The following is a 27,470-nucleotide window of genomic DNA, read 5'->3' as shown; positions in this document are numbered from 1 at the left end:
TCTTGCGTTTTGACCCTTTGTGAATGTGGGAGGGGTTTGGCATGTCCTAATGGAAAGGAGGGGTACAGGGAGAGAATAAACAATCCTGGAATCCTTCAGAGACCCAGCTCGGGCTGTCAGGATTATGTATCTGAACGGCAGCCAAATTGACTGCTTGTAATGAGATGTTCCACTTGCAGAGTTTGATATGGCTTATGTTTATTTGGCTTGCATGTGCAGGGACCTGAAGATTTGTTTTCTTTTTACTACATTCTTTTACCGATGTAACTCCACACTCCCACGAATCTATACCTGATAATATTGGCTGCAGAGTGCAACTCTTATGCTGAACTCAGTTTGTACAATTAAGATGAAGATCAGCTTTATTCTGTTACATATACTTTGAAATATTCTCTGAAATGTTTCATATGCATCAACGACTAACGCAGTCCAAGTTGACTGCATTGGTCGTTGCCACAGACGACGTAATTCACTGTATCTTTCAACACTGGAGGCAGCCCATAAGTGTCACCAACGTGGCATGTCCACAACTTACCAACCCAAACTCCTGTGTCTTTGGAATGCGGGAGGTAAACCAGAACACCCAGAAAAGACCCTCACAGTCACGAGGAGAACGTGGGAACTCCTTGCAGACTGCAGTGGGAATTGAGCCCTGACTACTAATGTCAGCGCTGTAAAAGGGTCACGCCAACCATGCTGCCCCATTGGTCAAAAGCCAAACGTGACGTGTACTCGGCGCTGAGAGAAAGGAGAGCTAGAATGCCAAATAAGTGCTTTACTCCAACTCTCCTTATCCCCCAGAGTGGGGATAAACCTTTGTGAAATGGTGAGAGCCCATGCCAAAACAGGCCTTTCGGCCCATTGTGTCCATGCCTAACTTTTTTGCCCCATTGAGACCAATCCCTTCTCCCTGTATTTGTACCATGTCCTTCTGTGCCTTTCCTTCTTGTGTCTGTCCAAATACTCTATTAAATTCAGTAATTATCTCTGATCACCTCCTCCGGCAGAACATTCCAGATATCAGCCTCTCCCTGTTGTAAGGAAATATCTTGCCCCTGAATGGCCCAGTCAAGTTGGGCCAAAGGGCTTTTTGCATCCTGTTTTGCTCTAACTTTATGGTCGGCAGGTCCCCTATAAAAATCCTTCCTATCACCTTAAGCGACACAAAATGCTGGAGGAACTAACCAGGTTAGACAGCAGCTATGGAGAGGGGTAAACATCTCGGGCTGAGACCCTGCATCCGGATGGGAAATAAAGGGGGCAGATGCCAGAATAAGAAGGTGGAGAAGGGGAAGGGAGTACAAGCTGGCAGGTGATGGGTGAGACCAGGTGAGGGGCAAGATGGGGGAGGGGGGAGTGAAGTAAGAATCTGGGAAGAGACGGGTGGAAGAGGTGAAGGAATCTAATAGGAGAGGAGAGTGGACCACCGGAGAAAGGGAAGCAGGAAAGTAACCAGAGGGAGTTGATGGACAAGTGAGGAGAAGACCAAGAGAGAGGGGGTAACCTGGATAGGAAATGGAAAAAGTGAGAAAGGGAAGGGAGAAAGAAAGGACCAAAAGTTGGAGAAATTGATGTTCATGACATCGGGTTGAAGGCTGCCCAGGTGGAATATGAGGTGTTGCTCCTCCCATCTGAGTTCAGCCTCATTGTGGCATTAAAGGAATCCATGGACAACCATGTCGATGTGGAAATGGAAAGTCGAATTGAAATGGGTAGCCAACGTGAGTTTGTGCCTTTTACAGCACAATAAAGCAGTGTCCGATCTGCATTGGGTCTCACTGATGTAGAGATGAACCACCCAACCTTAACCCTTCTTGTGTTGATACCCCTACCATGCAAAAAAAATTCTATTTGTCTTATCTGTGTCCCTCAAAATCTTGTAGCCTCTAGCTAGTCAACCCTTGCCCTCCTTCACTCCAAAGACAAAAGCTCGGTTAACCTTTCCTCATAAGGCATGCTTTCTAATCCAGGCAGTGTCCCAGTAAATCTCTGCATGCTCTCTAAAGCTTCCTTGTCCTAAGACACAACATCCATGGTCAACCCTGACCAACAGAAAGCCTCAGAACAGTACAGCACAAACAGGCCCTTCAACCCAACATAGAAAACCTACAGCACAATACAGGCCCACAAAGCTGTGCCGAACATGTCCCTACCTTAGAACTACCTAGGCTTTACCCACAGCCCTCTATTCTTCTAAGCTCCATGTAGCCATCCAGGAGTCTCTTAAAAGACCCTATTGTTACCGCCTCCACCACTGCCGCTGGCAGCCCATTCCACGCACTCATCACTCTCTGCGTTTTTAAAAAGAAAAACTTACCCCGATATCTCCTCTGTACCTACTTCCAAGCACCTTAAAACAGTGCCCTCGCGTGCTAACCATTTCAGCCCTGTGGAAAAGCCTCTGACTATCCATGTGATCAATACCTCTCATCATCTTGTACACCTCTATCAGGTCACCTCTCATCCTCTGTTGCTCCAAGGAGAAAAGGCCGAGTTCACTCAACCTATTCTCATAAGGCATGCTCCCCAATCCAGGCAACATTCTTCTAAATCTCCTCTGCACCCTTTCTATCGTTTCCACATCCTTCCTGTAGTGAGGCGACCAGAACTGAGCACAGTACTCCAAGTGGGGTCTGACCAGCGTCCTATATAGCCGCAACATTACCTCTCATCTCTTTATCTCAATCCCACGGTTGATGAAGGCCAATGCACCATTTGCTTTCTTAACCATAGAGTCAACCTGCGCAGCAGCTTTGAGTGTCCTATGGACTCGGACCCCAAGATCCCTCTGATCCTCCCCACTGTCAAGAATCTTACCATTAATGCTATATTCTGCCATCAATAAACCTTGCAAGATGTTATATCAATCTGCTAATTTGCTCAAAGATCAATCTAACCCTTCCCTCTCGCATCGATCTCACTCTTTAATCATCCATGTGCCTGTCTAAGAGTCTCTTAAATGTCCCTGATGTATCTGCCTCTACCACGGCCAACCCTGGCATTCCATACACCCACTACTTTCTGTGCTTAAACAAAAAACTACCTCCGACTTGCACCCATAAAATTTTGCACCTCGTATTAGCCTTGCTGCCCTGGGGAAAAGTCTCTGTCTGTCCACTTGATCTATGCCTGATATCATTTTATACACCTCTATCAAATCATTTCTCATCCTCCTTTGCTCCAAAGAGAACAGCCTCAGCTCACTCCATCTATCCTCACAAGATGTGCTGTCCAATCCAAGCAGCATCCTAGTAAAAAAAAATCTTCTCACCTTCTCTGAAACTTCCAGATCCTTCCTATGGTGAGCTGACAAAAACCAAAACACATTGTCAAGGCCCCTCTGTAGCAGTTACAAAGCTGCAGAGAAACTGAGCCAGGGACTCGTCACCATATGACGTGCTTCTAAATAACTTGAGTTCCAAGTCAAAGAAACTTCATTCGATCCTTTCTTGCGAAACCACCAAAGATGAACAATAAAAACAGTTAGCAATAAATTAGCAATCGCAGAATAAGAGTAATTAGTGTTAAAATTAGTGATCAATTTTTTTAAAAATCATCCCTGTCCTTGGCCGCCTGTAACTAAATGGAACTAATTAGGACAAAGCAGGAATACATGACTATACTAATTTGCTTCCACCACGCTCCAACTCGTGTGATAAATTACCATAACGAATGCTCAACACACAATGCAATCACAACAGAAAGAAAATAGACACACGACTTCTACACCCTCAAGATCTCCTGTCCACTTCTGAACTCCATTCCAATTGTCCTCAATTGTGGAAAGGCTTGTGCTCATGATATAGCTGGCTGAGTCTACAACCCTCCTGCAGGATTTTCCGATCCTGTGCAGTGGTGCCTCCATACCAGTCCGCATGCGCCCGATGGTAGACGTGTAGAAATTTGCTAGTGTTTTGGGCAATCTCTTGTGGTGAAGATTTAATCCCCTCAACAGTGTTCCAAAGAGTATCTGGCCCACAGCGTCTTGTTTGTGGGATCTTGCTGTTTACAAACTGGGAGGCCAAGTTTCCCAACGTCACAATAGGGACCACATGTCAGAAATTCTGGCTGTACTTTGGATGAAAGTTGTTGTGGGAACTTGAAACTGCTTGCACTGCCCCTCCCTCAGTAAATGAATCCCAGCCAGTTATGTGATAGCCTGGTTCCATTCCCAGTTTCAGCAGGCTTCATGACCCAGCATCTGGCATTCCAAATCCCGGAGGGAATTCTCTTGCCAATCAATGTCCTGGATCTGGGACCCACTGTTCACTTTGAGAAGCAGCACAGTAGATGGAAATATTTCGATGGTAACATGGACTCTTAGCCTTGCCTTGTTATGATCCTGCACTTTGTCCCTTATCCACACTGCAGTTAATTGGAAGCTTTCACACTTCATTCTGCATTGTTATCGTTTTACCTCCTACTACCTTGTGTTAGCTCGGGCAACAGTATAGTGTAGTGGTTAGCGAGACACTACTACAACTTGGGGCTTTCCGGAGCTCGGAGATCAGTTCTGGTGCCGTTCTGTAAGGAGTCTCTGTACATCCTCCCCGTGGAACGCAGGGGTTTCCTCCAGGTCAGCCGCTTTCCTCCCACAGTCCAAAGACATGCTGGGTAGGTTAATTGGTCCCGTGATTAGGTTACGGTTAATTGGGGTTGTGGGGTGGTGTGGCTCGAAGGGCCTACTCCATGCTGTAACTCTATGAAATGAATACCTCAGTGTTCTGTATGAACAATGTACAAGACAAGCTCTTCACTGTACCTTGCTGCACGTGACAGTAATTAACCAATACCAATATGCTAGCAATTTTGTTCAATATTGTTGTCACAAGTACTGGAACACAGTGAAAAGTGACCCAAATTCAATTCTGCTGCTGCCTGTAATGAATCAGAATCAGGTTTATTATCACCGGCACGCGACATGAAATTTGTTAACTTAGCAGCAGCAGTTCAATGCAGTACATAATCTAGCAGAGAGAGAAAAAATAATAATAAATAAATCAATTACAGTATACGTATATTGAATAGATTAAAAAATGTGCAAAAATCAGAAATACTTCATATTTAAAAAAATAAGTGAGGAAGTGTCCAAGGGTTCAATGTCCATTTAGGAATCCGACAGCAGAGGGGAAAAGCTGTTCCTGAATTGCTGAGTGTGTGCCTTCAGGCTTCTGCACCTCCTACCTGATGGTAACAGTGAGAAAAGGGCATGCCCTGGGTGCTGGAGGTCCTTAATAATGGATGCTGCCTTTCTGAGACACCACTCCCTAAAGATGCCCTGGGTACTTTGTAGACTAGTGCCCAAGATGGAACTGACTAGATTCACAACCCTCTGCAGCTTCTTTCAGTCCTGTGCAGTAGCCCCCCACCCCCCATACTGGACAGTGATGCAGCCTGTCAGAATGCTCTCCATGGTACATCTATAGAAGTTTTTGAGTGTATTTGTTGACATACCAAATCTCTTCAAACTCCTAATAAAGTATAGCCGCTGTCTTGCCTTCTTTAGGACTACATCAAGATGTTAGGACCAGGTTAGATCCTCAGAGATCTTGACACCCAAGAACCTGAAACTGCTCACTCTCTCCACTTCTGATCCCTCTGAGGATTGGTATGTGTTTCTTCGTCTTACCCTTTCTGAAGTCCACACTCAGCTCTTTCGTTTTATTGACTTTGAGTGCCAGGTTGTTGCTGTGGCACCACTCCACCAGTTGGCATATCTCACTCCTGTACGCCCTCTTATCACCACCTGAGATACCACCAACAATGGTTGATCATCAGCAAATTTTTTAGGTGGTGTCTGAGCTATGCCTAGCCACTCAGTCATGTCTATACAGAAAGTAGAGCAGTGGGCTAAGCACACACCCCTGAGGTGTGCCAGTGTTGATCATCAGCGAAGAGGAGATGTTATCACCAATCCGCACAGATTGTGGTCTTCTGGTTAGGAAGTCAAGGATCCAATTGCAGAGGGAGGTACAGAGGCCCAGGTTCTGCAAGTTCTCAATCAGGATTGTGGGAATGATGGTATTAAATGCTGAGCTATATTCAACGAACAGCATCCTGACATAGGTGTTTGTGTTGTCCAGGTGGTCTAAAGCCATGTGGAGAGCCACTGAGATTGCATCTGCCATTGACCTATTGTGGCGATAGGCAAACTGCAATGGGTCCAAGTCCTTGTTGAGACAGGAGTTCAGTCTAGTCATGACCAACCTCTCAAAGCATTTCATCACTGTCGATGTGAGTGCTACTGGGCTCTTGTCATATCGGCAGCTCACATTATTAAGCACTGGTATAATTGCTTCCTTTTTGAAGCAAGTGGAATTTTTGCCCGTTTTAATGAGAGGTTTGAAAATGTCCTTGGATTGTCCCACTAGTTGATTGGCACAGGTTTTCAGAGCCTCACCAGATATTCCATTGGGTCCTTTTGCCTTGTGAGGGTTCACTCCCTTTAAAGACAGCCTAACATCGGCCTCCAAGACGGTGATCACAGGGTCATCAGGTGCAGCAGGGATCTTCACAGCTGTAGTTGTGTTCTTCCTTTCAAAGAGGGCATAGAAGGCGTTGAGTTCATCTGATAGTGAAGCATCGCTGCCCGTGACCGTGTGGGTTTCCTCCGGGTGTTCCAGTTTTGGGGTTAGTAGGTTAATTGGTCATGTGGGTGTAATTGGGTGGTGCGGGTTCATTGGACCAGAAGAGCCTGTTACTGTGCTGTATCCCTAAATAAATAAATAAGCAAATACCAATACCAGCCACTTTAAGGAGGCCATTTCTTTCAACCTTTTTTGAGCTGAGTTTCATTGTTTTGGTGACAATTTTGTCCCTGCAGGAAGCAATGGAAGTGGACCAGGCAGCTTGGCTCCTCTGTGCCTGCTAGGTGTTAAAATTCTCCATCTTTGGTAACGTAATCCCCCGTCATCCTTTCCCATCAATTTCTCCAGCTTCTGGTAATTACTCCCCCCCCCCCCACTTCCCCCTTTTTCCATTCCTGGTCCCCTTTCACCCCTTCTCTTCTCACCTGCCTCTGGTGCCCCTCCTCCTCTCCTTTCTCCCACGGTCTATCTCCTCTTTGATTAGATTCCTCTTTCAGCCCTTTACCTCTTCCACCTATCCCCTCCCAGCTTCTTACTTCATTCCCCCTCTCCCATCCAACTCCTTTCCCCTTCAACTGGTCTCGCCTGTCACCTGCCACCTAGTTTCCTCTCTTCCCACCTCCACCTTATTCTGGCCTCATCCCCCTTCCTTTCCAGTCCTGTTGAAGGGTTCACTGCCTGAAATGTTGACAGTTTATTCCTCTCCGTAGAAGCTGAGTTCTTCCAGCATTTTGTGCATGCTACTTCTCATCAACCGTGAAGCAGTTCATTACACCGTAGCCTACTCTCTCTCTTTCACCACTCCACTTCTCACCTACCTGTCCCTGCCTCACCCCTCGCTCTCACTTCTGTGCACCTTAGCTTCTCACCTTCACCTGACCTGGACACTCAGTTACGATGAGGAGTCCCAAACCGAACCAAAGTTCAAAGTAAATCTATTATCAAAGTACAAGTATGCCACCATATACAACCCTGAGATTCATTTTCTTACAGGAATACTTCACTTTATTGTCACCAAACAATTGATACTAGAGCGTACAATCATCACAGCGATATTTGATTCTGTGCTTCGCACTCCCTGAAGTACAAATCGAAATAAATATAATAAAAATTTAAATTATAAATCATAATTAGAAATTAGAAAAGGGAAAGTAAGGTAGTGCAAGTCAGGTCCGGATATTTGGAATGTACGGCCCAGATCCGGGTCAGGATCTGTTCAGCAGTCTTATCACAGTTGGAAAGAAGCTGTTCCTAAATCTGGCCGTACAAATCTTCAAGCTCCTGAACCTTCTCCCGGAGGGAAGAGGGACAAAAAGTGTGTTGGCTGGGTGGGTCGTGTCCTTGATTATCCTGGCAGCACTGCTCCAACAGCGTGTGGTGTAAAGTGAGTCCAAGGATGGAAGATTGGTTTGACCAATACTCAATCAATCCAATAACTATAATGGAATCTCTATACTGGTTTCCTTCAGTTTTTCAATGTTTCTTTCCCGTGGCTGGTTAGCGGGTGGAGTGTTTTGTTAATTGTGTTTGTGTGAGGTGGGGGTTGAGGATTTGGTGCTACGGTCACTTTTCTGTGAGTGAAGGGGTTGGGGACTGTGATCGTCACTTTTTGTGCTGCAGGAGGAGCTTTGGGGGTCTGCAATTTTTATTTCTTTTCGTGCCGGGGGTGGGGGTGGAGTGGATGGCTCTTTTCAGCTCCCATGGTCTGTCTGTATTTAATGATGGCTATCTGGAGAAGGCAAATATCAGAGTTGTATTGTACGTGCATACTTTGACAATAAAATGAACCTTTAGAGTCATTTCATTTCATTTTTCGATCTCTTCATTGATTTTCAAATAAAGAATATACAAATCGGAGGAGGAGTTTAGCAAACAGATAATATAAAAGACATAAACAGCAATAAAAAAACAGAAAATATATCAAAATCAGATAGGTAAGATGTTACGCTGTTATATATACAATGGTAAAAAAAAACTACAACTCATAGCAATCATAAAAAAAGATTGAAAATTTTATTTGATAAAGGAAAAAAAACCCCACTAACTAACTAAGACGAAGGAAAAGAGAAAGAAAAAAGAAAGAAAAAGAAAGATTGGGCAGTCCAGTTGAGGATAAAATTTTAAAAAGAGAGAGAAAAAAAAATATCCTTCCAGTCATCTCTGAACCTTCACGGATAAGGATTTTCCGAAAAGAGTGAAGAAAAATAAATAAATAAAAATAAATTAAATCATGTGAAAATATTGAATAAAGGGTCGCCAGACTTTTTAGAGTCAATGAAAGACTGTATTAACACGGTGGACAGCCAGTGTGCAAAAGACAATAAACTGTGCAAATACAAAAGAAAAAAAAAGTAATAGTCATAATAAATAAGAAATAATATCATGAACATGAGGTGAAGAGTCCATGAAAGTGAGTCAATTGAATGGGAGAACTGTTCAGTGATGAGGCAAGTAAAGTTGAGTGAAATTATTCCCTCTGGTTGAGGGATAATAAGTGTTCCTGAACCTGGTGGAATGACTCCTGAGGTTTCTGCATCTCCTTCCTGATGGTGGTAGTGAGAAGAGAGCATGGCCCGGGTGGTGGGGGTCCCTGATGATGGATACTGCTTTACTGCGGCAACTCTCCAATGTAGGTGTGCTTAGTGGTGGGGAGGGCTTTACCTGTGATGGTCTGGGCCATATCTACTACTTTTTGTAGGATTTTCCATACCAGGCGGTGATGCAGCCAGTCAATATACTCTCCACTGTAAATCTATAGAAGTTTGTCAAATTTTTAGATGTCGTGCTGAATCTTAGCAAACTTCTAAGGAAGTAGAGGTGCTGTCGTGCTTTCTTCACAGCTGTACTTGCACGCTGGGCCCAGGGCAAGTCCTCTGAAATGATAACACGGAGGAATTTAAAGTTGCTGACCCTCTCCACCTCTGGTTGTCCCGATGAGGACTGGCTGATGGACCTCCAGTTTTCACCTCCTCAAGTCAACAATCAGCTCCTTGGTCTTGTGGAGATTGAGTTAGAGGCACCACTCCACCAGATTTTCAATCTCCCTCCTATATGCTGATTCATCACCACCTTTGATTCGTCCAACGACAGTGGGGTTGTCAGCAAACTTAAATAAAACTCCCACCACCCTTTGCCTCCACAAATGCTGCTTGATCTTCTGAGTTCTTCCAGCACTTTGTCTTTTTGCTCCATTTCCAGTATCCGTGGTCACTTGGGCAGCACAGTGGTGAAGTGGTTACCATAACACTTAACCGTGCCAGTAATCAGCGACTGGGTTTAATTCCCACCCCTGTCTTTAAGGAGTATGTACTCCTCCCCGTGATGGTGAGGATTTCCTTCAAGTGCTCCTGTTCCTTCTCGCATCCCAAACGTGTACAGGTTAGGGTTAGTGAGTTGTGGGTTACCTATGTCAACAGCAGAAGCATGGTGACACTTGCAAGCTGCCCCCAGCACACCCTTCGACATAGAAACATAGAAAATAGGTGCAGAAGTAGGCCATTCGGCCCTTCGAGCCTGCACCGCCATTCAGTATGATCATGGCTGATCATCCAACTCAGAACCCTGTACCTGCTTTCTCTCCATACCCCCTGATCCCTTTAGCCACAAGGGCCATATCTAACTTCCTCTTAAGTATAGCCAATGAACCGGCCTCAACTGTTTCCTGTGGCAGAGAATTCCACAGACTCACCACTCTCTGTGTGAAGAAGTTTTTCCTCATCTCGGTCCTAAAAGGTTTCCCCTTTATCCTTAAACTGTGACCCCTCATTCTGGACTTCCCCAACATCAGAAACAATCTTCCTGCATCTAGCCTGTCCAATCCCTTTAGAATTTTATACATTTCAATAAGATCCCCCCTCAATCTTCTAAATTCCAGTGAGTATAAGCCTAATCGATCCAGTCTTTCTTCATATGAAAGTCCTGCCATCCCAGGAATCAATCTGGTGAACCTTCTCTGTACTCCCTCTATGGCAAGAATGTCTTTCCTCAGATTAGGGGACCAAAACTGCACACTATACTGGACTGGTCGTTGATGTAAACAGGACATTTCACTCTACGTTTCAGAGTGCCTGTGACAAGTAAAGCAAATGTAATCTAATCTCTTGTGTGTCTGGGTGAGTCCCTGTTTGGGCACACAATGCCTCTGTGATACAGCATGGGAACAAGCCCTCTGGCCCATCTGATCCATGCCAAGGGGCATCCATTTGCCCACGTTTGGTCCATAACCCTCTAAACCTCTCCTGTGAACGTCCCTATGAAAGAGAATGTAGTGAGTATGTTGGATCTATGATGTTCAGTGGACAGTGGGATTGGTAATACGTGTGGATCTATGATGTTCATTGGGATTGGTAACGTGTGGATCTGACATTCAGTGGACAGTGGGATTGGCAAAGTGATTGGACCTGCGACGTTCAGTGGACAGTGGGATTGGTAACGCTATTGGATCTGTGACGTACAGTGGACAGTGGGATTGGTAATGCGCTTGGACCTGTGATGTTCAGTGGACAGTGGGATTGGCAACGTGATTGGATCTGTGACGTACAGTGGACAGTGGGATTGGCAAAGTGATTGGACCTGCGACGTTCAGTGGACAGTGGGATTGGTAATGCGCTTGGACCTGTGATGTTCAGTGGACAGTGGGATTGGTAATGCGCTTGGACCTGTGATGTTCAGTGGACAGTGGGATTGGTAATGCGCTTGGACCTGTGATGTTCAGTGGACAGTGGGATTGGCAACGTGATTGGATCTGTGACGTACAGTGGACAGTGGGATTGGCAAAGTGATTGGATCTGTGACGTACAGTGGACAGTGGGATTGGTAATGCGCTTGGACCTGTGATGTTCAGTGGACAGTGGGATTGGTAATGCGATTGGACCTGTGATGTTCAGTGGACAGTGGGAATGGTAACGCGATTGGATCTGTGACGTACAGTGGACAGTGGGATTGGTAATGCGCTTGGACCTGTGATGTTCAGTGGACAGTGGGATTGGTAATGCGCTTGGACCTGTGATGTTCAGTGGACAGTGGGATTGGCAAAGTGATTGGACCTGTGATGTTCAGTGGACAGTGGGATTGGTAACGCAATTGGATCTGTGACGTACAGTGGACAGTGGGATTGGTAATGCGCTTGGACCTGTGATGTTCAGTGGACAGTGGGATTGGTAATGCGCTTGGACCTGTGATGTTCAGTGGACAGTGGGATTGGCAAAGTGATTGGACCTGTGATGTTCAGTGGACAGTGGGATTGGTAACGCGATTGGATCTGTGACGTACAGTGGACAGTGGGATTGGTAATGCGCTTGGACCTGTGATATTCAGTGGACAGTGGGATTGGCAACGCGATTGGATCTGTGACGTACAGTGGACAGTGGGATTGGTAATGCGCTTGGACCTGTGATGTTCAGTGGACAGTGGGATTGGCAACGCACTTGGATCTGTACCTGGCAACATTGCTCAGCAAACCCTCACTTCTTTTCTTTGTTTTCAGTTCATCGAACCAGCGGGGTCCAGATCCTGTCTTCGAACCATGACATCGAAGTGAACGAGCATGGCGGTAAGTGTTAGGCCGTACTGGTATCACCCTCTGGGCTTGAGTTTGCGCTCTGCTGCCTCCCAGGTGCAAGTCATTCCCTCCCTGGCTATTATTTAGAGCTCCAGAGCCCCCTCTCCACCTCTCCCTTGCTCTCCTCATCAGACTGTGACTCACTGACAAAGGTTTTGGGCAACTGTCCCAATCTCTCTTTACCTCTGCAAAAAAAGAGGCCATTTAACCCATCGAGTCGATGTCTGTTCCCAGAGAGGTAATACCTTGGGGCCATTTCCCCAATCCCTATTCTCCATGCACCTACATTCTGCGCTCCCTTTGCTGTGCATAATCTCCCTTCTTGCCGCCCATTCTGGATGAGCAATCCCATTCCCTCATTACTATACCCAGTACCCTTTCCCCTTTCCTTCTCCTCTTCATAAACCCTGTCTGCGCTTCCCACTACCTCAGGAAAACAGCCAAGGTAAATGCCCTACCCCAGATGGTCTCTCTTCTCCCCTCTCCCATGGGGTAGAAGATACAAAAGCCTCAAAGCACGTACCACTAGGCTTCTGTCCCACTGTTAGAACTGTCCCCTTTAGAGTTCAAAATTGCAGGGAGTTTTGGATACAGATCACAGGAAACAGCCTTCCCTCTGTGGATTCTGTTTATCTCGCTTCCTCAGTAAAACAGCCAACATAATCAAAGGCCTCACCCATTCTGAACATTCACTCTTCTCCTCTCTCCAATTTGGAAAAGATACAAAAGTCAGAAAATACTAACCACCAGGCCCAAGGACAGTTTCTGTTCCACTGATATCAGACCATTGAACGGCCCTCTCCTACGACCATCTCCTAGATGGTCTCTTAGCCTCAAAATCTACCTTACTGTGATCTTGCACTTTATCGCTTCCGCGCGCTGCACTTTTTCAATAGCTTTCACACTTAATTCAGCATTGTAGTTGCGTGATGTTTGCAGGGTAATAACTTTATTTCTTTATCAATCTTTTTATTAGTTAATTCAAAAAGTGTGTGTGTGTGTGTGTATAATAAACAAGAGGAGAATTGTCTCAAAAATCTATATCAATAACAATTCAAATAGAAGGAAAAATACAAATTATCACAATCATACATAGAATTAATCTAAAAGTTTTAAATTTTAAAATTTAATATTTTTAAATTTGATAAAAAAGAGATCATTGATTCTCCTCTTATCCATAACAAGAAGGAAAAAGATAAAGAAATTTTTATAATTGGAATGTACATTGGGGGGAAAAACCCAAAACACAAAAAAAACAAAAAAAAAGTAGGAAAAAAAAACTGGGCAGCTCATCTTGAGAGTAAAAGCAGGAAAAAAAAGAAAAACTTTCTGATCAAATCCAAAACTTCAAAAAGGTAACTGGAAGGGCCATAAGTCGGAGCCTTTGAAAATAATGAATAAAGGATCGCCAAGTTTCCTCAAATTTAAAGGATGTAGCCAATGTCTGACTTCTTATTTTCTCTTCTTATTTATTTTCTATTATCTTCTTATTTATGCTGGATTTTTCCAGTGAGGTTGTATGAGACTACAACTAGGGAGTTGTAGGTTAAGGGAGAAAAGTGAAATGTTTAAGGGGAAAATGACAAACTTCTTTACACTTAGGGTGGGTGAGGGGGTGGAACGAGCTGCCCACGCAGGTTGTCCATGTGATTTTGATTTCAACGTTTAGGAGAAGTTTACTTGGGTATCTGGATGGTAGGTGTATAGAGAACTCTGGTCTATGTGCAGGTCAATGGGACTAGCCAGTTTAAATGGTTTGGCACGACTAGATGGGCTGAAGGACCTGTTTCTGTGCTGTACTTTTCTATAACCCTATGTTGCAGCTATGTAAAATTTTGGTTAGGTCGCATTTGGAATATTGTGTACAGTTCTACACGACTCATTACAGGAAGGATGTGCGGTCTATAGAGCACGTTCACCACGAGATTGCCTGCATTAGAGAATTTGAACTGTTTTCTCTAGAGTGTCAGAAGCTAAATGGTGGGGGGGGGGGCCCACTCAGTGGCCATCTTATTAGGTACAAGAGAGGAACCCGGTGTGGTCTTCTGATGCTGTAGCCCAACCACTTCAAGGTTCCACATGTTCCAAGTTCAGAGATGCTCTTCCACACATCATTGATGTAACGTGTGGTGATTTGAGTTGCAGTCGCTTTCCTGTCAGCTTGATCCAGTCTGGGCATTCTCTGACCTCTCTCATTAACAAGGCGTTTTCACCCACAGACCTTCTGCTCACTGGAGGTTTTTGTTTTTTTGCACCATTCTGTATGAACTCTAAAGATTGTGTGTGAAAATCCCAGGAGATCAGCAGTTTCTGAGATACTCAAGCCACCCCATCTGGCACCAACAATCATTCCACAGTCAAAGTCTTCCCCATGTTTGGTCCGAACAAGACTGGAACCTCTTGACCATGTCTGCATGATTTCATCCATTGAGTTGCTGCCACATGATTGGCTGATTAGATATTTATATTAATGAGCAGATGTACCAATGAAGTTGGCACTGGGTGTGGATACGGTAGAAAGTCAGTCTATATTCCATGGTGTAAAAGTCAAATATTACAGGGCACAGCTTTAAAGTGAGAGAGGAAAGATAAAAGCTCAATTATAAGACAATTTTTGTTACACACAGTGAACGGTTAGGGTCCTGGAACAGGTTCCCAGGGGAGATGATGGAAGCAGGTATGATAGCAAAGTTTGAGAAGGGTTTAGATGGGCTCATTGACAAGCAGGGAATGAGGCAGAGGGATTACATGCAGGCAACAGACTCAAAATGCTGGAGGAACTCAGCAGGCCAGGCACCATCTAGGAAAAGAGTACAGTCAATGTTTCGAGCTGAAACCCTTCGGCAGGATTGGAGAAAAAAGCTGAGGAGTAGATTTAAAATGTGGGGGGGGGGGGGGGAGAGAGGGAAACAGCAGGTGATAGATGAAACCTGAAAGGGGAGGGATGAAGTAAAGAGCTGGGAAGTAAATTAGTCAAAGAAATGGAAGGCCATGGAAGAAAGAAGAGGGAGAGGAGCACCAGAGGGAGTCGATGGGTGAACAAGGAGATAAGGTGAGAGTGGTAAAGGGGAATGGGAAATGGTGAAGGAGAGGGTGTTACGTGGGGCGTTACCAGAAGTTTGAGAAATCAATGTTCATGCCATCAGGTTGGAAGTACCCAAAAGGAATATGAGGTTTTGTTCCTCCAACCTAAGTGTGGCCTCATCACGACAGTGGAGGAGGCCATGGATGGACATATGGGAAAGGGAAGTGGAATTAAAATGGGTGGCCAATGGGAGATCCTGCTTTTTCTGGTGGACAGCGTAGGTGATCGGTGAAGCGGTCTCCCAGTCTACATCAGGTCTCACCGCCGTATAGGAGGACACACCAGGAGCATCGATAAGTGCCAGGAGATCAGTGGGGAGGGACAAATGGACATGGGAGTCATGTAGGGAGTGATCACTGTGGAAAGCAAAAAGCAGGGGCGGAAGGAAAGGTGTGCTTGGTGGTGGGGTCCCATTGGAGGTGGCGGAAGTTCTGGAGAATTGTGTGCTGGAAGCAGAGGCCAGTGGGGTGGTAGGTGAGGACAAGAGGAACCCTATCCCTGGTAGAGTGGAGGGAGGATGGGGTGAGGGCAGAGCAGACGTGCGTGAAATGGAAGAGATGCGGTTGAGATCAGCGTTGGTGGGGGAGGAAGGGAAGCCCCTTTCTTTGAAAAAGGAGGACATCTCCTTCATCCTAGAATGAAAAGCCCCATCCTGAGAGCAGATGTGGTAGAGGGGGAGGCATTTGTTTTCTCCAGTCATGCAGAAAGTTTTCAGCCTGAAACATTGACTGTACTCTTTTCCTAGATGGTGCCCAGCCTGCTGAGTTCCTCCACTTTTTTGTGTGTGTGTGTGTTGCTTAGATTTCCAGCAGCAGCAGATTTTCTCTTGTTTGTGATTGGATTACAGGCAGGCATATGGGATTAATTTAATTTGGCATCATGTTTGGCCACAGACATTGTGGGCCATAGGGCCTGTTCCGGAGCTTTACTGTTCTATGTCCACCTGAATCCCACTTCCCAGTTTTCGGCCCACGGTATCCCGTGGTATTTTGGGTTACGGTCCTTGGAATCCTAGTTCTGGCCCTCAACCTAGTCTGTGGCTTCACCTCACTCTCTAGACAGAAGTTTTGAAATCTACAATTTTCTCCTCTTCCCACCTATCTCCTCGAGTAAAAATTCTTCTCTGAAACAAATCTACGCTTCTGACTTGGCCTTGTTGCTAAGAAAAAGTGATTCCATCTGTCTATTCTACCTCATTATTTTGTGCTCTCTCGATTAAATCTCCCTTCGGCCTCCACCATTCTGCGAGAAAACAATCCCAGCTATTGCCTTCATCCCTGGCAACATCCCTGGAAACCACCTCCGCACCCTCCCCATCCGCTCTTGCAGGCCTCCTACGATCTAGTGAGCTGGATGAGCTGTTTCTTTCGCTAAACATCATGTTGTAAAGCACGGCTCCTTTCCTTTGAGGCGAGGATTATTCAAAATGCCGCTGAGTTAGCAGCTGATGTTGCTTTCTCACAGACAGTAACTGGACAGGAGTTCAGCAGCCTGACCAGAGTGGAAAAGCGCTTTCATACCCGTTGCCTTGGAGAGCGTCCAGTTTCTGTATCAGGGGAAAGTAAAATAGAAGGGGAGTGACGAGTTGGTGGGGGATGGGGGTGGGGTTGGTGAGTGTACAGCCAGCTTTTAATGAAACAATCTCTGAAGAGGTTAGGCCTGAAGTTGTTCAGGGTAGGTGAAGGGGGAAGTGAGAGAGGAGGCAGGGAGGGAAGCACGTTTGAAATTTTTCCTGTCTGTCTGCAGGCAGGTGTTACTCCGGTTTGAAAGGAGTGGATTCACAAAGAATTCATTCAAGATGTTGCTGTCTGGAGGCAGTTTGTACTGTGTTCACACACCCCCCCCCCCCACCTCTCCTGCTCGCGGGCTGACCTAACTTGAACTTGACACTCACATTTGACCTCCCGAACGAGCTTGCAGGGAGGGCATAGAGGGTTCAGAAGCGGTTTACCAGGATGCTGCCTGGATTAGAGAGTACGAGCTGTTAGGGGAGTTTGGGCAGACTATAAGGACCCTGGTGAAGACTCGTGGCCCAAAACGTTATCGGAGACTGGGAGGAGACCCAAAAGAGGCTTATAAAATTTTCCGAGGCATGGATAGTGGATGGTACTTTCCAGCTGTTAAAGTACCCCCTGTGGAGTGCTTTGGATCATTTTATGTCGACGTGGGGTTTATTGTCTTGCTGTGTGTACAGGTGTAATGAAAAACTTACAGAGCATCAGGGACTCAACATCCACAAGGGAAACACCAACTAAACAGAATCGGGTTTATTACCACAGTATTGTGCAAAAGTCCCCTCAACCCCCCTCGGAGTGCCCTGTCCTCCTAAGCTTGCTTCTTGCCCTTCCAGGGTTTAAAACAGCAGGCTAACGGGCCCTTCAGTCCGTCTCATTCAGCCTGACCAAGGTCAGTCTCATTTGCCTGTGTTTGGCCTCTGTCCCGCTGAGATTTCCCAAATGAAATCTTCTAAACCCATTGAGTATGGCACCTGTCCACGCAAATGTATCCATGGCAACAACCCAGCGAAGCTTCCCAGAACATTCTCCAGTGCTACGTAGCTTAGCCCATCCTATTGTATTGTCAAGGGCTTGGAGCAGGCTTTGAACTGAGTCTTTGAATAGACGCTGAACCCCCTTACGGAGTCCAAAATACAATAATGTTACCAAATACTACCCTGGAAATCATTTTCTTGCAGTTATATACAGAATAAGAGATCTAAAGTGTCCTTGAATGTGAGTCAAAGACCTCCAACCTCCAGGTTGTGTCGTCTTCTCATTACTACCTTGAGGGTGGAGGTACTGGAGACTGAAAGTGTACACTCAATGTTTTAGAAACATAGAAACATAGAAAATAGGTGCAGGAGTAGGCCATTCGGCCCTTCGAGCCTGCACCGCCATTCAGTATGATCATGGCTGATCATCCAACTCAGAACCCTGTACCTGCTTTCTCTCCATACCCCCTGATCCCTTTAGCCACAAGGGCCATATCTAACTTCCTCTTAAGTATAGAAAATGAACCGGCCTCAACTGTTTCCTGTGGCAGAGAATTCCACAGATTCACCACTCTCTGTGTGAAGAAGTTTTTCCTCATCTCGGTCCTAAAAGGCTTCCCCTTTATCCTTAAACTGTGGCCCCTCGTTCTGGACTTCCCCAACATCAGAAACAATCTTCCTTCATCTAGCCTGTCCAATCCCTTTAGAATTTTACACATTTCAATAAGATCCCCCCTCAATCTTCTAAATTCCAGTGAGTATAAGCCTAGTCGATCCAGTCTTTCTTCATATGAAAGTCCTGCCATTCCAGGAATCAATCTGGTGAACCTTCTTTGTACTCCCTCTATGGCAAGAATCGCTTTCCTCAGATTAGCGGACCAAAACTGCACACAATACTCTATGTGCGGTCTCACCGAGGCCTTGTACAACTGCAGTAGAACCTCCCTGCTCCTGTACTCAAATCCTTTTGCTATGAATGCCAACATACCATTTGCCTTTTTCACCGCCTGCTGTACCTGCATGCCCACCTTCAATGACTGGTGTACAATGACACCCAGGTCTCGTTGCATCTCCCCTTTTCCTAATCGGCCACCATTCAGATAATAATCTGTTTTCCTGTTCTTGCAACCAAAGTGGATAACCTCACATTTATCCACATTAAATGGCATCTGCCATGAATTTGCCCACTCACCTAACCTATCCAAGTCACCCTGCATCCTCCTCACAGCTAACACCGCCACCGAGCTTCGTGTCGTCTGAAAACTTGGAGATGCTGCATTTAATTCCCTTGTCTAAATCATTAATATATATTGTAAACAACTGGGGTCCCAGCACTGAGCCTTGCGGTACCCCACTAGTCACTGCCTGCCAGTCTGAAAAGGTCCCGTTTACTCCCACTCTTTGCTTCCTGTCTGCCAACCAATTCTCTATCCATATCAATACCATACCCCCAATACCGTGTGCTTTAAGTTTGCACACTAATCTCCTGTGTGGGACCTTGTCAAAAGCCTTTCGAAAATCTAAATATACCACATCCCCTATCCATGGCTGTCCCCTATCCACTCTACTAGTTACATCTTCAAAAAATTCTATAAGATTCGTCAGACATGATTTTCCTTTCACAAATCCATGCTGACTTTGTCCAATGATTTCACCTCTTTCCAAATGTGCTGTTATCACATCTTTGATAACCAACTCTAGCATTTTCCCCACCACCGATGTCAGACTCGCCGGTCTATAATTCCCCGGTTTCTCTCTCCCTCCTTTTTTAAAAAGTGGGGTTACATTAGCCACCCTCCAATCCTCAGGAACTAATCCAGAATCTAAGGAGTTTTGAAAAATTATCACTAATGCATCCACTATTTCTTGGGCTACTTCCTTAAGCACTCTGGGATGCAGACCATCTGGCCCTGGGGATTTATCTGCCTTTAATCCCTTCAATTTACCTAACACCACTTCCCTACTAACACGTATTTCCCTCAGTTCCTCCATCTCACTAGACCCTTGGTCCCTTACTATTTCCCGAAGATTATTTATGTCCTCCTTAGTGAAGACAGAACCAAAGTAGTTATTCAATTGGTCTGCCATGTCTTTGTTCCCTATGATCAATTCACTTGTTTCTGACTGTAAAGGACCTACATTTGTCTTGACCAATCTTTTTCTTTTCACGTATCTATAAAAGCTTTTACAGTCAGTTTTTATGTTCCCTGCCAGCTTTCTCTCATAATCTTTTTTCCCTTTCCTAATTAAGCCCTTTGTCCTCCTCTGCTGGTCTCTGAATTTCTCCCAGTCCTCAGGTGTGCCGCTTTTTTTTTGCTAATTTATATGTTTCTTCTTTGGACTTGATACTATCCCTAATTTCCCTTGTCAGCCACGGGTGCACTACCTTCCCTGGTTTATTCTTTTGCCAAACTGGGATGAACAATTGTTGTAGTTCATCCATGCGATCTTTAAATGCTTGCCGTTGCATATCCACCAACAACCCTTTAAGTATCATTTGCCAGTCTATCTTAGCTAATTCACATCTCATACCTTCAAAGTTACCCTTCTTTAAGTTCAGAACCTTTGTTTCTGAATTAACTATGTCACTCTCCATCTTAATGAAGAATTCCACCATATTATGGTCACTCTTACCCAAGGGGCCTCGCACGACAAGATTGCTAACTAACCCTTCCTCATTGCTCAATACCCAATCGAGAATGGCCTGCTCTCTAGTTGGTTCCTCGACATGTTGGTTCAGAAAACCATCCCGCATACATTTCAAGAAATCCTCTTCCTCAGCACCCTTACCAATTTGGTTCACCCAATCTATATGTAGATTGAAGTCACCCATTATAACTACTGTTCCTTTATTGCACGCATTTCTAATTTCCTGTTTAAAGCCATCCCCAACCTTACTACTACTGTTAGGTGGCCTGTACACAACTCCCACCAGCGTTTTCTGCCCTTTAGTGTTATGCAGCTCTATCCATATCGATTCCACATTCTCCAGGCTAACAGTTAGGGTTAGGAACAGTTCCTGATTCTGATATGGGTCTCTACTGTGGACTGAGAAAGTGAAGGGGGCAGGGAGAGGGGAATCATGGTTGGGAAAAGAGGAAGGGATAGTGGAGGGGAGCAGGAAGCACCAGAGAGACATTCTGTAATAGTCAATAAACCAATTGCTTGGAATGAAATGACCTTGCCTGTGTCACACCACCCCCATGCCATTCCATCCTCGCCATTCCCAACATCCTTTGATTCTGCCAGATTTACAAACTCGCTCTCCACTCACCTCCAGTGTGGCTGTGCAGTAGTCTTAGGCACCCTAGCTCTATGTATCTTGCCGTAAAACAACAGATTTAGTGGCACATGTCAGTGATGATAAACCCGATTTTGAGTCGGTCTGTGGGTGACAGAGTCAGTTCAGAGTTAACGGTGAGTGAGGTTATCCCCCGTTGGTTCAGGAGCCTGATGGTTACAGAGTAATAACTGTCCTGAACTTTGTGTTGTGGGACCTAAGTCTTCTGGGGTACCTCCACTTTCTGTAGCCGCCTCTGTTTTTGGGCATTGGTGTCTTGATGATGTAATGAGTCAGGATACACTCTACTATTCATCCATCGCCTGTCTTCATGGTTATTGTTTCGCTGGATGGTAAATTAGCAACAATTCAGGGTGTCCTAGGGTTGATACTAAAGGTCAAAGTGCAAAGGTTAGAGGTCAAATTTGGGGGTGTGGATCTGGATGTCGATGCCGAATGCCTGCAAATCCGGGACCAGGGACTGGGTGTAGGAGCCTGGAAGTGGCCTGTCCTGGGGTAGGAGGCCTGTCTGTGCGTGTGGGTGGTCGCGGGGGAAATGGCTTTGCTTGGCTGTTGTTGCAGAGTTTGTTTTGCTGTTGTGTTGTGCTGCTGAACGTGGTGGGCACGTTATTTTGGTGCCACGTCCAACCCTGAGATTTGTTTTCTTCCGGGGCACAGTCGGTAAATTCAACAAACACAATAGAGTCAATGAAAGACCACGCCAGGCAGGACGGGCAAACAACCAGTGTGCAAAAGGCGACAAATTGTGCAAATGCAAAAGTGGAAAAGGTAAATAAATAAGCAATAAATATCAAGAATGTGAGGTGAAGAGTCATTGAAAGTGAGTCCACAGGTTGTGGGAACAGTTCGGTGATGGGGTGAGTGAAGTTATCCTCCCTGGTTCAAGAGCCTGATGATTGAGGAGTAATAACGGTTCCGGAATCTGGTGATGTGGGTCCTGAGGCCCCTGTACCCCCTTTCTGATGACAGCAGCAAGAAAAGAGCATGGCCAGGCTGGTGGGGGTCCCTGATGATGGATGCTGCTTTCCTGTGACAGCGCTCCGTGCAGATGTGCTTCATAGTGGGGAGGGCTTTACCCATGATGGACTGGGCCATATCCACTGCTTTTTGTGGGACATTGTGTTGGAATGCTTGTGGGCTGCCCCCAGCACACCCCTGGGTTGGTTGTTCGTGCAAATGACACGTTTCACTGCAAGTTTTGAGGTACATGTGATAAATGAATCTGAATTCTGTCCCGCGTCGGGGAAAATGACCCTGTCCTAGTTTGCCCAACTTCTTCCTGTAGCACACAGAACATAGAAATCTACAGCACATCACAGGCCCTTCAGCCCACAATGTTGTGCCGACCACGTAACCTACTCTAGAAGCTGCCTAGAATTTTCCAAACGCATACCCTCTTTTTTTTTAAGCTTCATGTACCTATTTAAGAGGCTCTTGAAAGACCCTATTGTATCCACTTCCACCACCACCGCCAACAGTGCATTCAACACACCCACTACTCTCCATGTGGAAAAACTTACCCCTGACATCCCCTCGGTACCTGTTTGCAAGCACCTTAAAACTATCTTCACCTCAAAACACAAAAACACTGGAGGAACTCAGCAGGTCTGGCAGCATCTCCGGAAGTGAATAAATAGTTGTCCTTTTGTGCCAAGACCCTTCATCAGAACTGGAAAAGAAGAGGGAAGATGGCGGGGGGGAAGGGATGGAGGACAAGGTGATAGGTGAAGCCAGGGGAGGGGGGATGAAGTAAGAAGCTGGGAGGTGGCAGGAGGATGAGGAACCTGATGGGAGGGGAGAGTGGATCATGGGAGAAAGGGAAGGGGGAGGGGTACCTGGGGGAGATGATCAGTAGGTGAGGAGAAGAGGGATGAGGCCAGAATGAGGGAAGGGAAAGGAGAAAAGGTTACCAGAAATTGTAAAATCAGACTTTATGCCATTAGGTTGGAGGCTACTTAGACCGAATATGAAGTGTTGCTCCTCCAACCTGAGAGTGACTTTATTATGACAGCAGGGGAAGCTGTGGACCAACATGTCAGAATGGGAACAGGGATAGGAATTAAAATGGCTGGCTACCGGGAAGGTCAGAAATCAGAGATGCAAAGACACTTGTGTAGGATTCCCCGGAGGTTAACTTGCAGGCTGAGTCGGTGGTAAGGAAGGCAAATGTAATGTTAGAATTAATTTCAAGAGGATTAGAATATAAGTGCAAAGAGTTAATGCTGAGGCTTCATAAGGCATCGGTCAGACCACACATTGTGTTGTGGGCAGTTTTGTGAGCCTCTTGTCTAAGAGTGGACGTGCTGACATTGGAGAGGTTCATGAGAGTAATCCCAGGGAGGAAAGGGTTAATGTCTGCAAAACGTTTGACGGATCTGGGCCCGTACTCGCTGGAGTTTAAAAGAATAAGAGGGCCCAGACTGGATGGGCCAATTGGCCCAATCCTGCTCCCATGTCCCATAGTCTACGGTCACAGGCTCTGTAATCCAGGCAGCATCCTGGTCACCTTTCCTTCCCCTCTACACCTTCCTTGCAAGCTCGTCAAATGAGAGAGGAGAGGAGAGTTTAAATTGGTGGGTCGATAATGCAAACAAGGTTTTCACTGTATGTTTCGATGTGAATTCGGCTCCATTACTGGCACATGCCTCCCCAGAAACCTTTGAAAGGCGATGTCTCACAAGGGTGGCATCTATCGTGAAGAACCCACATCACGTAGGCCATGCCCTCTTCTCATCGCCGCCATTAGGGAGGAGGTGCAGGAGTCTGAGGACACACTCAACATTTCAGCAACAGCTTCTTCCCCTTCACCTGATTTCTGAATGGACATTGAACCAATTTATACCACTTCAATATTTTTTGCTCTCACTTTGCCTATTTATTAACTTAGTTTTTGAAAATGTTTTTGTTACTGTAATTCGTAGTTTCTGTTACTATGTATCGCACTGTCCTTCTGCCACAAAGCATCAGATTCCAGCGATGTTAAACCTGATCAGTAAATGAACTTTTAACCCTCGCCACCCTGGTTTCTTTTCCTGACCGTTGTTTTCAGTGGCGACCCTGAAGTGCAGTTATGTCCTGGAGAAGCAAGCCCAGCCCCGGCTGGAGTGGAAGATGATCAAAGGTCAACAGATCTCCTTTGTCTACTTCAATGGATCTTTCACGGGTACGTGGTGGGACGGTGGGCTGGGAGATGTGGCATGTGGTCCAGGAGACGCCGGAATGGACAGTGTGGGGTGGGAGGTAAAGGCATGCGGGGTTGTTGGGGATGAGTTTGTGATGGGGGAGCTGAAGCGGGGATTAGACCAACTGAACGGGGGAAAGAGTGGCTGGGGGCCGGGTGGGTTGTGGGATGAAAGGTGTATGGGGTTGTGGTGTGAGAGAGCGGGTGGGACTTTGGAAATCGTTCGGGCCGAGCTACAGGGAGCATGGGCAGGGCTAGCAGTTTCACAGGTGGGGCTACAGCAAGGACAGTGTTGGAAAATGCACGATAATGCGTTTTGGTAAAAGCAACAATAGTGCAGACTATCAACTAAATGGTTCAAACATCAGGGGTGCAGAGGGACCTAGGAGTCCTCGTGCAAGACTCCCAGAAGGTTAACTTACAGGTTGAGTCTGTGGTAAAGAAGGCAGATGCAATGTTCACATTTAGTTCAAGAAGAGTAGAATATAAAAGCAAGGAGATAATGCTGAGCCTTTATAAAACGCTCTTGCGGTATTGTCAACAATTTCGGGCCCCTGATCTCAGAAGGGATGTGTTGTCATTGGCGAGAGTCCAGAGGAGGTTCACAAGGATTATTCTATGATTGAAGGGGTTAACATATGAGGAGTGTTTGTCGTTTTTTGGTCTGTACTCACTGCAATTTAGAAGAATGCGGGGGATCTCAGTGAAACCTATCGAATGTTGAAAGGACTAGATAGGGTGGATGTGGAGAGGATGTTTCCTGTGGAGGGGGTATCTAGAACTAGAGGGCACAGCCTCCAAATTTGAAGGGTGACCCTTCAGAACAGAGGATTTTTTTTTTTTAGCCAGGGAGTAGTGAATCTGTGGAATGCTCTGCCACAGGCTGCGGTGGAGGCCAAGTCCGTGGGTGTATTTAAGGTGGAAGTTGATCATTTCCTGATCGGTCAGGGCATCAAAAGATACGGCAAGAAGGCAGGTGTATAGGGTGAGTGGGATCTGGGATCAGCCATGATGGAATGGTGGAGCAGACTCGATGGGCTGAACGGCCTAATTCTGCTCCACCATTGTCTTGTCTATAATGGGGCTGGGAGAGTTATGAGCGAGGTGGGTGGGGTTACAGGGCAAGTCTGCGTAAGTACTTGGACAGATAGGGTGATGTAGCAGTTAGCCTAACACTATTGCAGCTCCGTTGACAGAGGTGCAGTTCCCACTGGTGTCTGTGAGGAGTTTGTCCATTTCCCCGGTGACTGCGTGGGTTTCCTCTGGGTGCTCCGGTTTCCTCCCACATTCTCAAGACACACGGGTTAGTAGATAGATTGTTAGTAGGGTGCAATTGGGCGTCGCAGGCTCATCGGGCCAGAAAGGTGCGTTACCGTGCTGTATCTCTAAAGAAACAAGGCATAACATAGGCCGGGAGAATGGGCAAAGGGTGGCAGAGGGAATGTAGAGTAGGGAAGTGTATGGTAGGAGGAATAAAGACATAGACTATTTTCTAACTCGGGAGAGAATTCAGAAACCTGAAGACTTTATTCCCTGGAGTACGGGAGATTGAGGGGAGATGTGATGAGGGGTGCAGACAGGGTAGATGCAAGCTGGCTTTTCCGCCGAGGTCGGATGAGACGACATCTAGAGGTCATGGGCTAAGGGTGAAAGGTGAAATGCTTAATGCTTCCTCACTCAAAGAGTCGTGAGAGTGTGGAATGAGCTGCCGGCGGAAGTGTGAGATGTGGGTTTGATTTCAACGTTTGGATAGGTACGTGGCTGGGAGAGGTGTGGAGGTCCAGGTGCAGGCTGCTCAGTCGGGGCAAATTAACGCTTCGACTCAAACCTGAGGGGCTGAAAAGGTGTTGATGTGCCGGAAGGTTTACGTGGATGAGGAGAGTTTGGACAAGGCTGGGCTGGTGTTCTAATATGTCAGGTGTAATTTTATTCTGATGTCAGAGGTCAGTGTTGGGTACACGAGACGCCCTGCCAGGGGAGGTGGGAGAGGCAGATACATTGGGAACATTTAAGAAACTCTTCGGTAAGCACTTGGATGATACAGAAATGGAGGATTATGTAGGAGGAAAGGGTTAGACTGATCTTAGAGTTGGTTAAAAGGGCAGCACAACATTGTGGGCTGAAGGTCCTATATGGTGCTGTAATGTCCTACCTTCAGAAGAGAGAGGGGGCACTTCAGTGAGAGGTCTTGACTCCCTTCATTATAGGAAGGATGTGGAAGCTTTAGAGAGGGTGCAGAGGAGATTTACCAGGAGAGCGTGTCTTATCAGGGTAGGTTGAGCGAGCTTGGACTTTTCTCTTTGGAGAGAAAGAGAATAAGAGAGGTGTATAAGATTATACAAGACAAGGTGGACAGTCAGCACCTCTTCCCCAGGGAGGCATGGCTAATACCCTAGAGCGTCCTTCTCAGGTAACTGGAGGAAGATTTGGGGAAGAATTCGGGGGTAGATTTTTTACACACACACAGTGGTGGGTGTGTGAAATGCCCTACTGGGGTGATGGTAGACGCAGATACATTAGGGATGTTTAAGAGACTTTGGAGAAATGGAGGGTTTTGGGCTATATGGCCCAATTGACCCTGATGCATTTGATGGGATCCCACTGCGCAGCCACACCTCTGGTTCTCTGTGGAGCACAGCGACTGTACCGGGCGCTTTGGAAAGGCAGCTGGTTGATTTCCTCCAGGCAGAATATAACATTAACGGTAAGACTCTTGGCAGTGTGGAGGATCAGAGGGATCTTGGGGTCTGAGTCCATAGGACACTCAAACATGCTGCGCAGGTTGACTCTGTGGTTAAGAAGGCATACGGTGCATTGGCCTTCATCAATCATGGAATTGAGTTTAAGAGCCGAGAGGTAATGTTGCAGCTATATAGGACCCTGGTCAGACCCACTTGGAGTACTGTGCTCAGTTCTGGTCGCCTCATTACAGGAAGGATGTGGAAACCATAGAAAGTGTGCAGAGGAGATTTACAAGGCTGTTGCCTGGATTGGGGAGCATGCCTTATGAGAATAGGCTGAGTGAACTCGGCCTTTTCTCCTTGGAGTGACGGAGGATGAGAGGTGACCTGATAGAGCTGTACAAGATGATGAGAGGCATTGATCGTGTGGATAGTCAGAGGCTTTTTCCCAGGGTTGAAATGGCTAGCATGAGAGGACACAGGTTTAAGGTGCTGGGGAGTGGGTACAAAGGAGATGTCAGGGGTAAGTATTTTACTCAGAGAGTGGTGAGTGCGTGGAATGGGCAGCCAGCACTGGTGGTGGA

At 46.2% G+C, this 27,470-nt stretch overlaps 1 protein-coding gene across 1 annotated transcript in view; it reads left to right on the top strand.

Moving 5' to 3' along the window:
- The window catches only part of LOC140727493 (junctional adhesion molecule B-like), an 82,394-nt gene that overhangs the window by 25,919 nt on the left and 29,005 nt on the right, over nucleotides 1-27,470 (top strand). The window contains exons 2-3 of the mRNA XM_073044849.1: nucleotides 12,073-12,138; nucleotides 24,074-24,187. Coding sequence (XP_072900950.1) covers nucleotides 12,073-12,138; nucleotides 24,074-24,187 — 180 coding nt within the window. The remainder of the gene's footprint in view (nucleotides 1-12,072; nucleotides 12,139-24,073; nucleotides 24,188-27,470) is intronic.

This window comes from Hemitrygon akajei, chromosome 5 (genome assembly GCF_048418815.1).
Source record: "Hemitrygon akajei chromosome 5, sHemAka1.3, whole genome shotgun sequence".
Lineage (NCBI taxonomy): Eukaryota > Metazoa > Chordata > Chondrichthyes > Myliobatiformes > Dasyatidae > Hemitrygon > Hemitrygon akajei.
The sequence above is the reverse complement of the archived record's forward strand: the minus strand, read 5'-3'. Positions and strand labels throughout refer to the sequence as shown.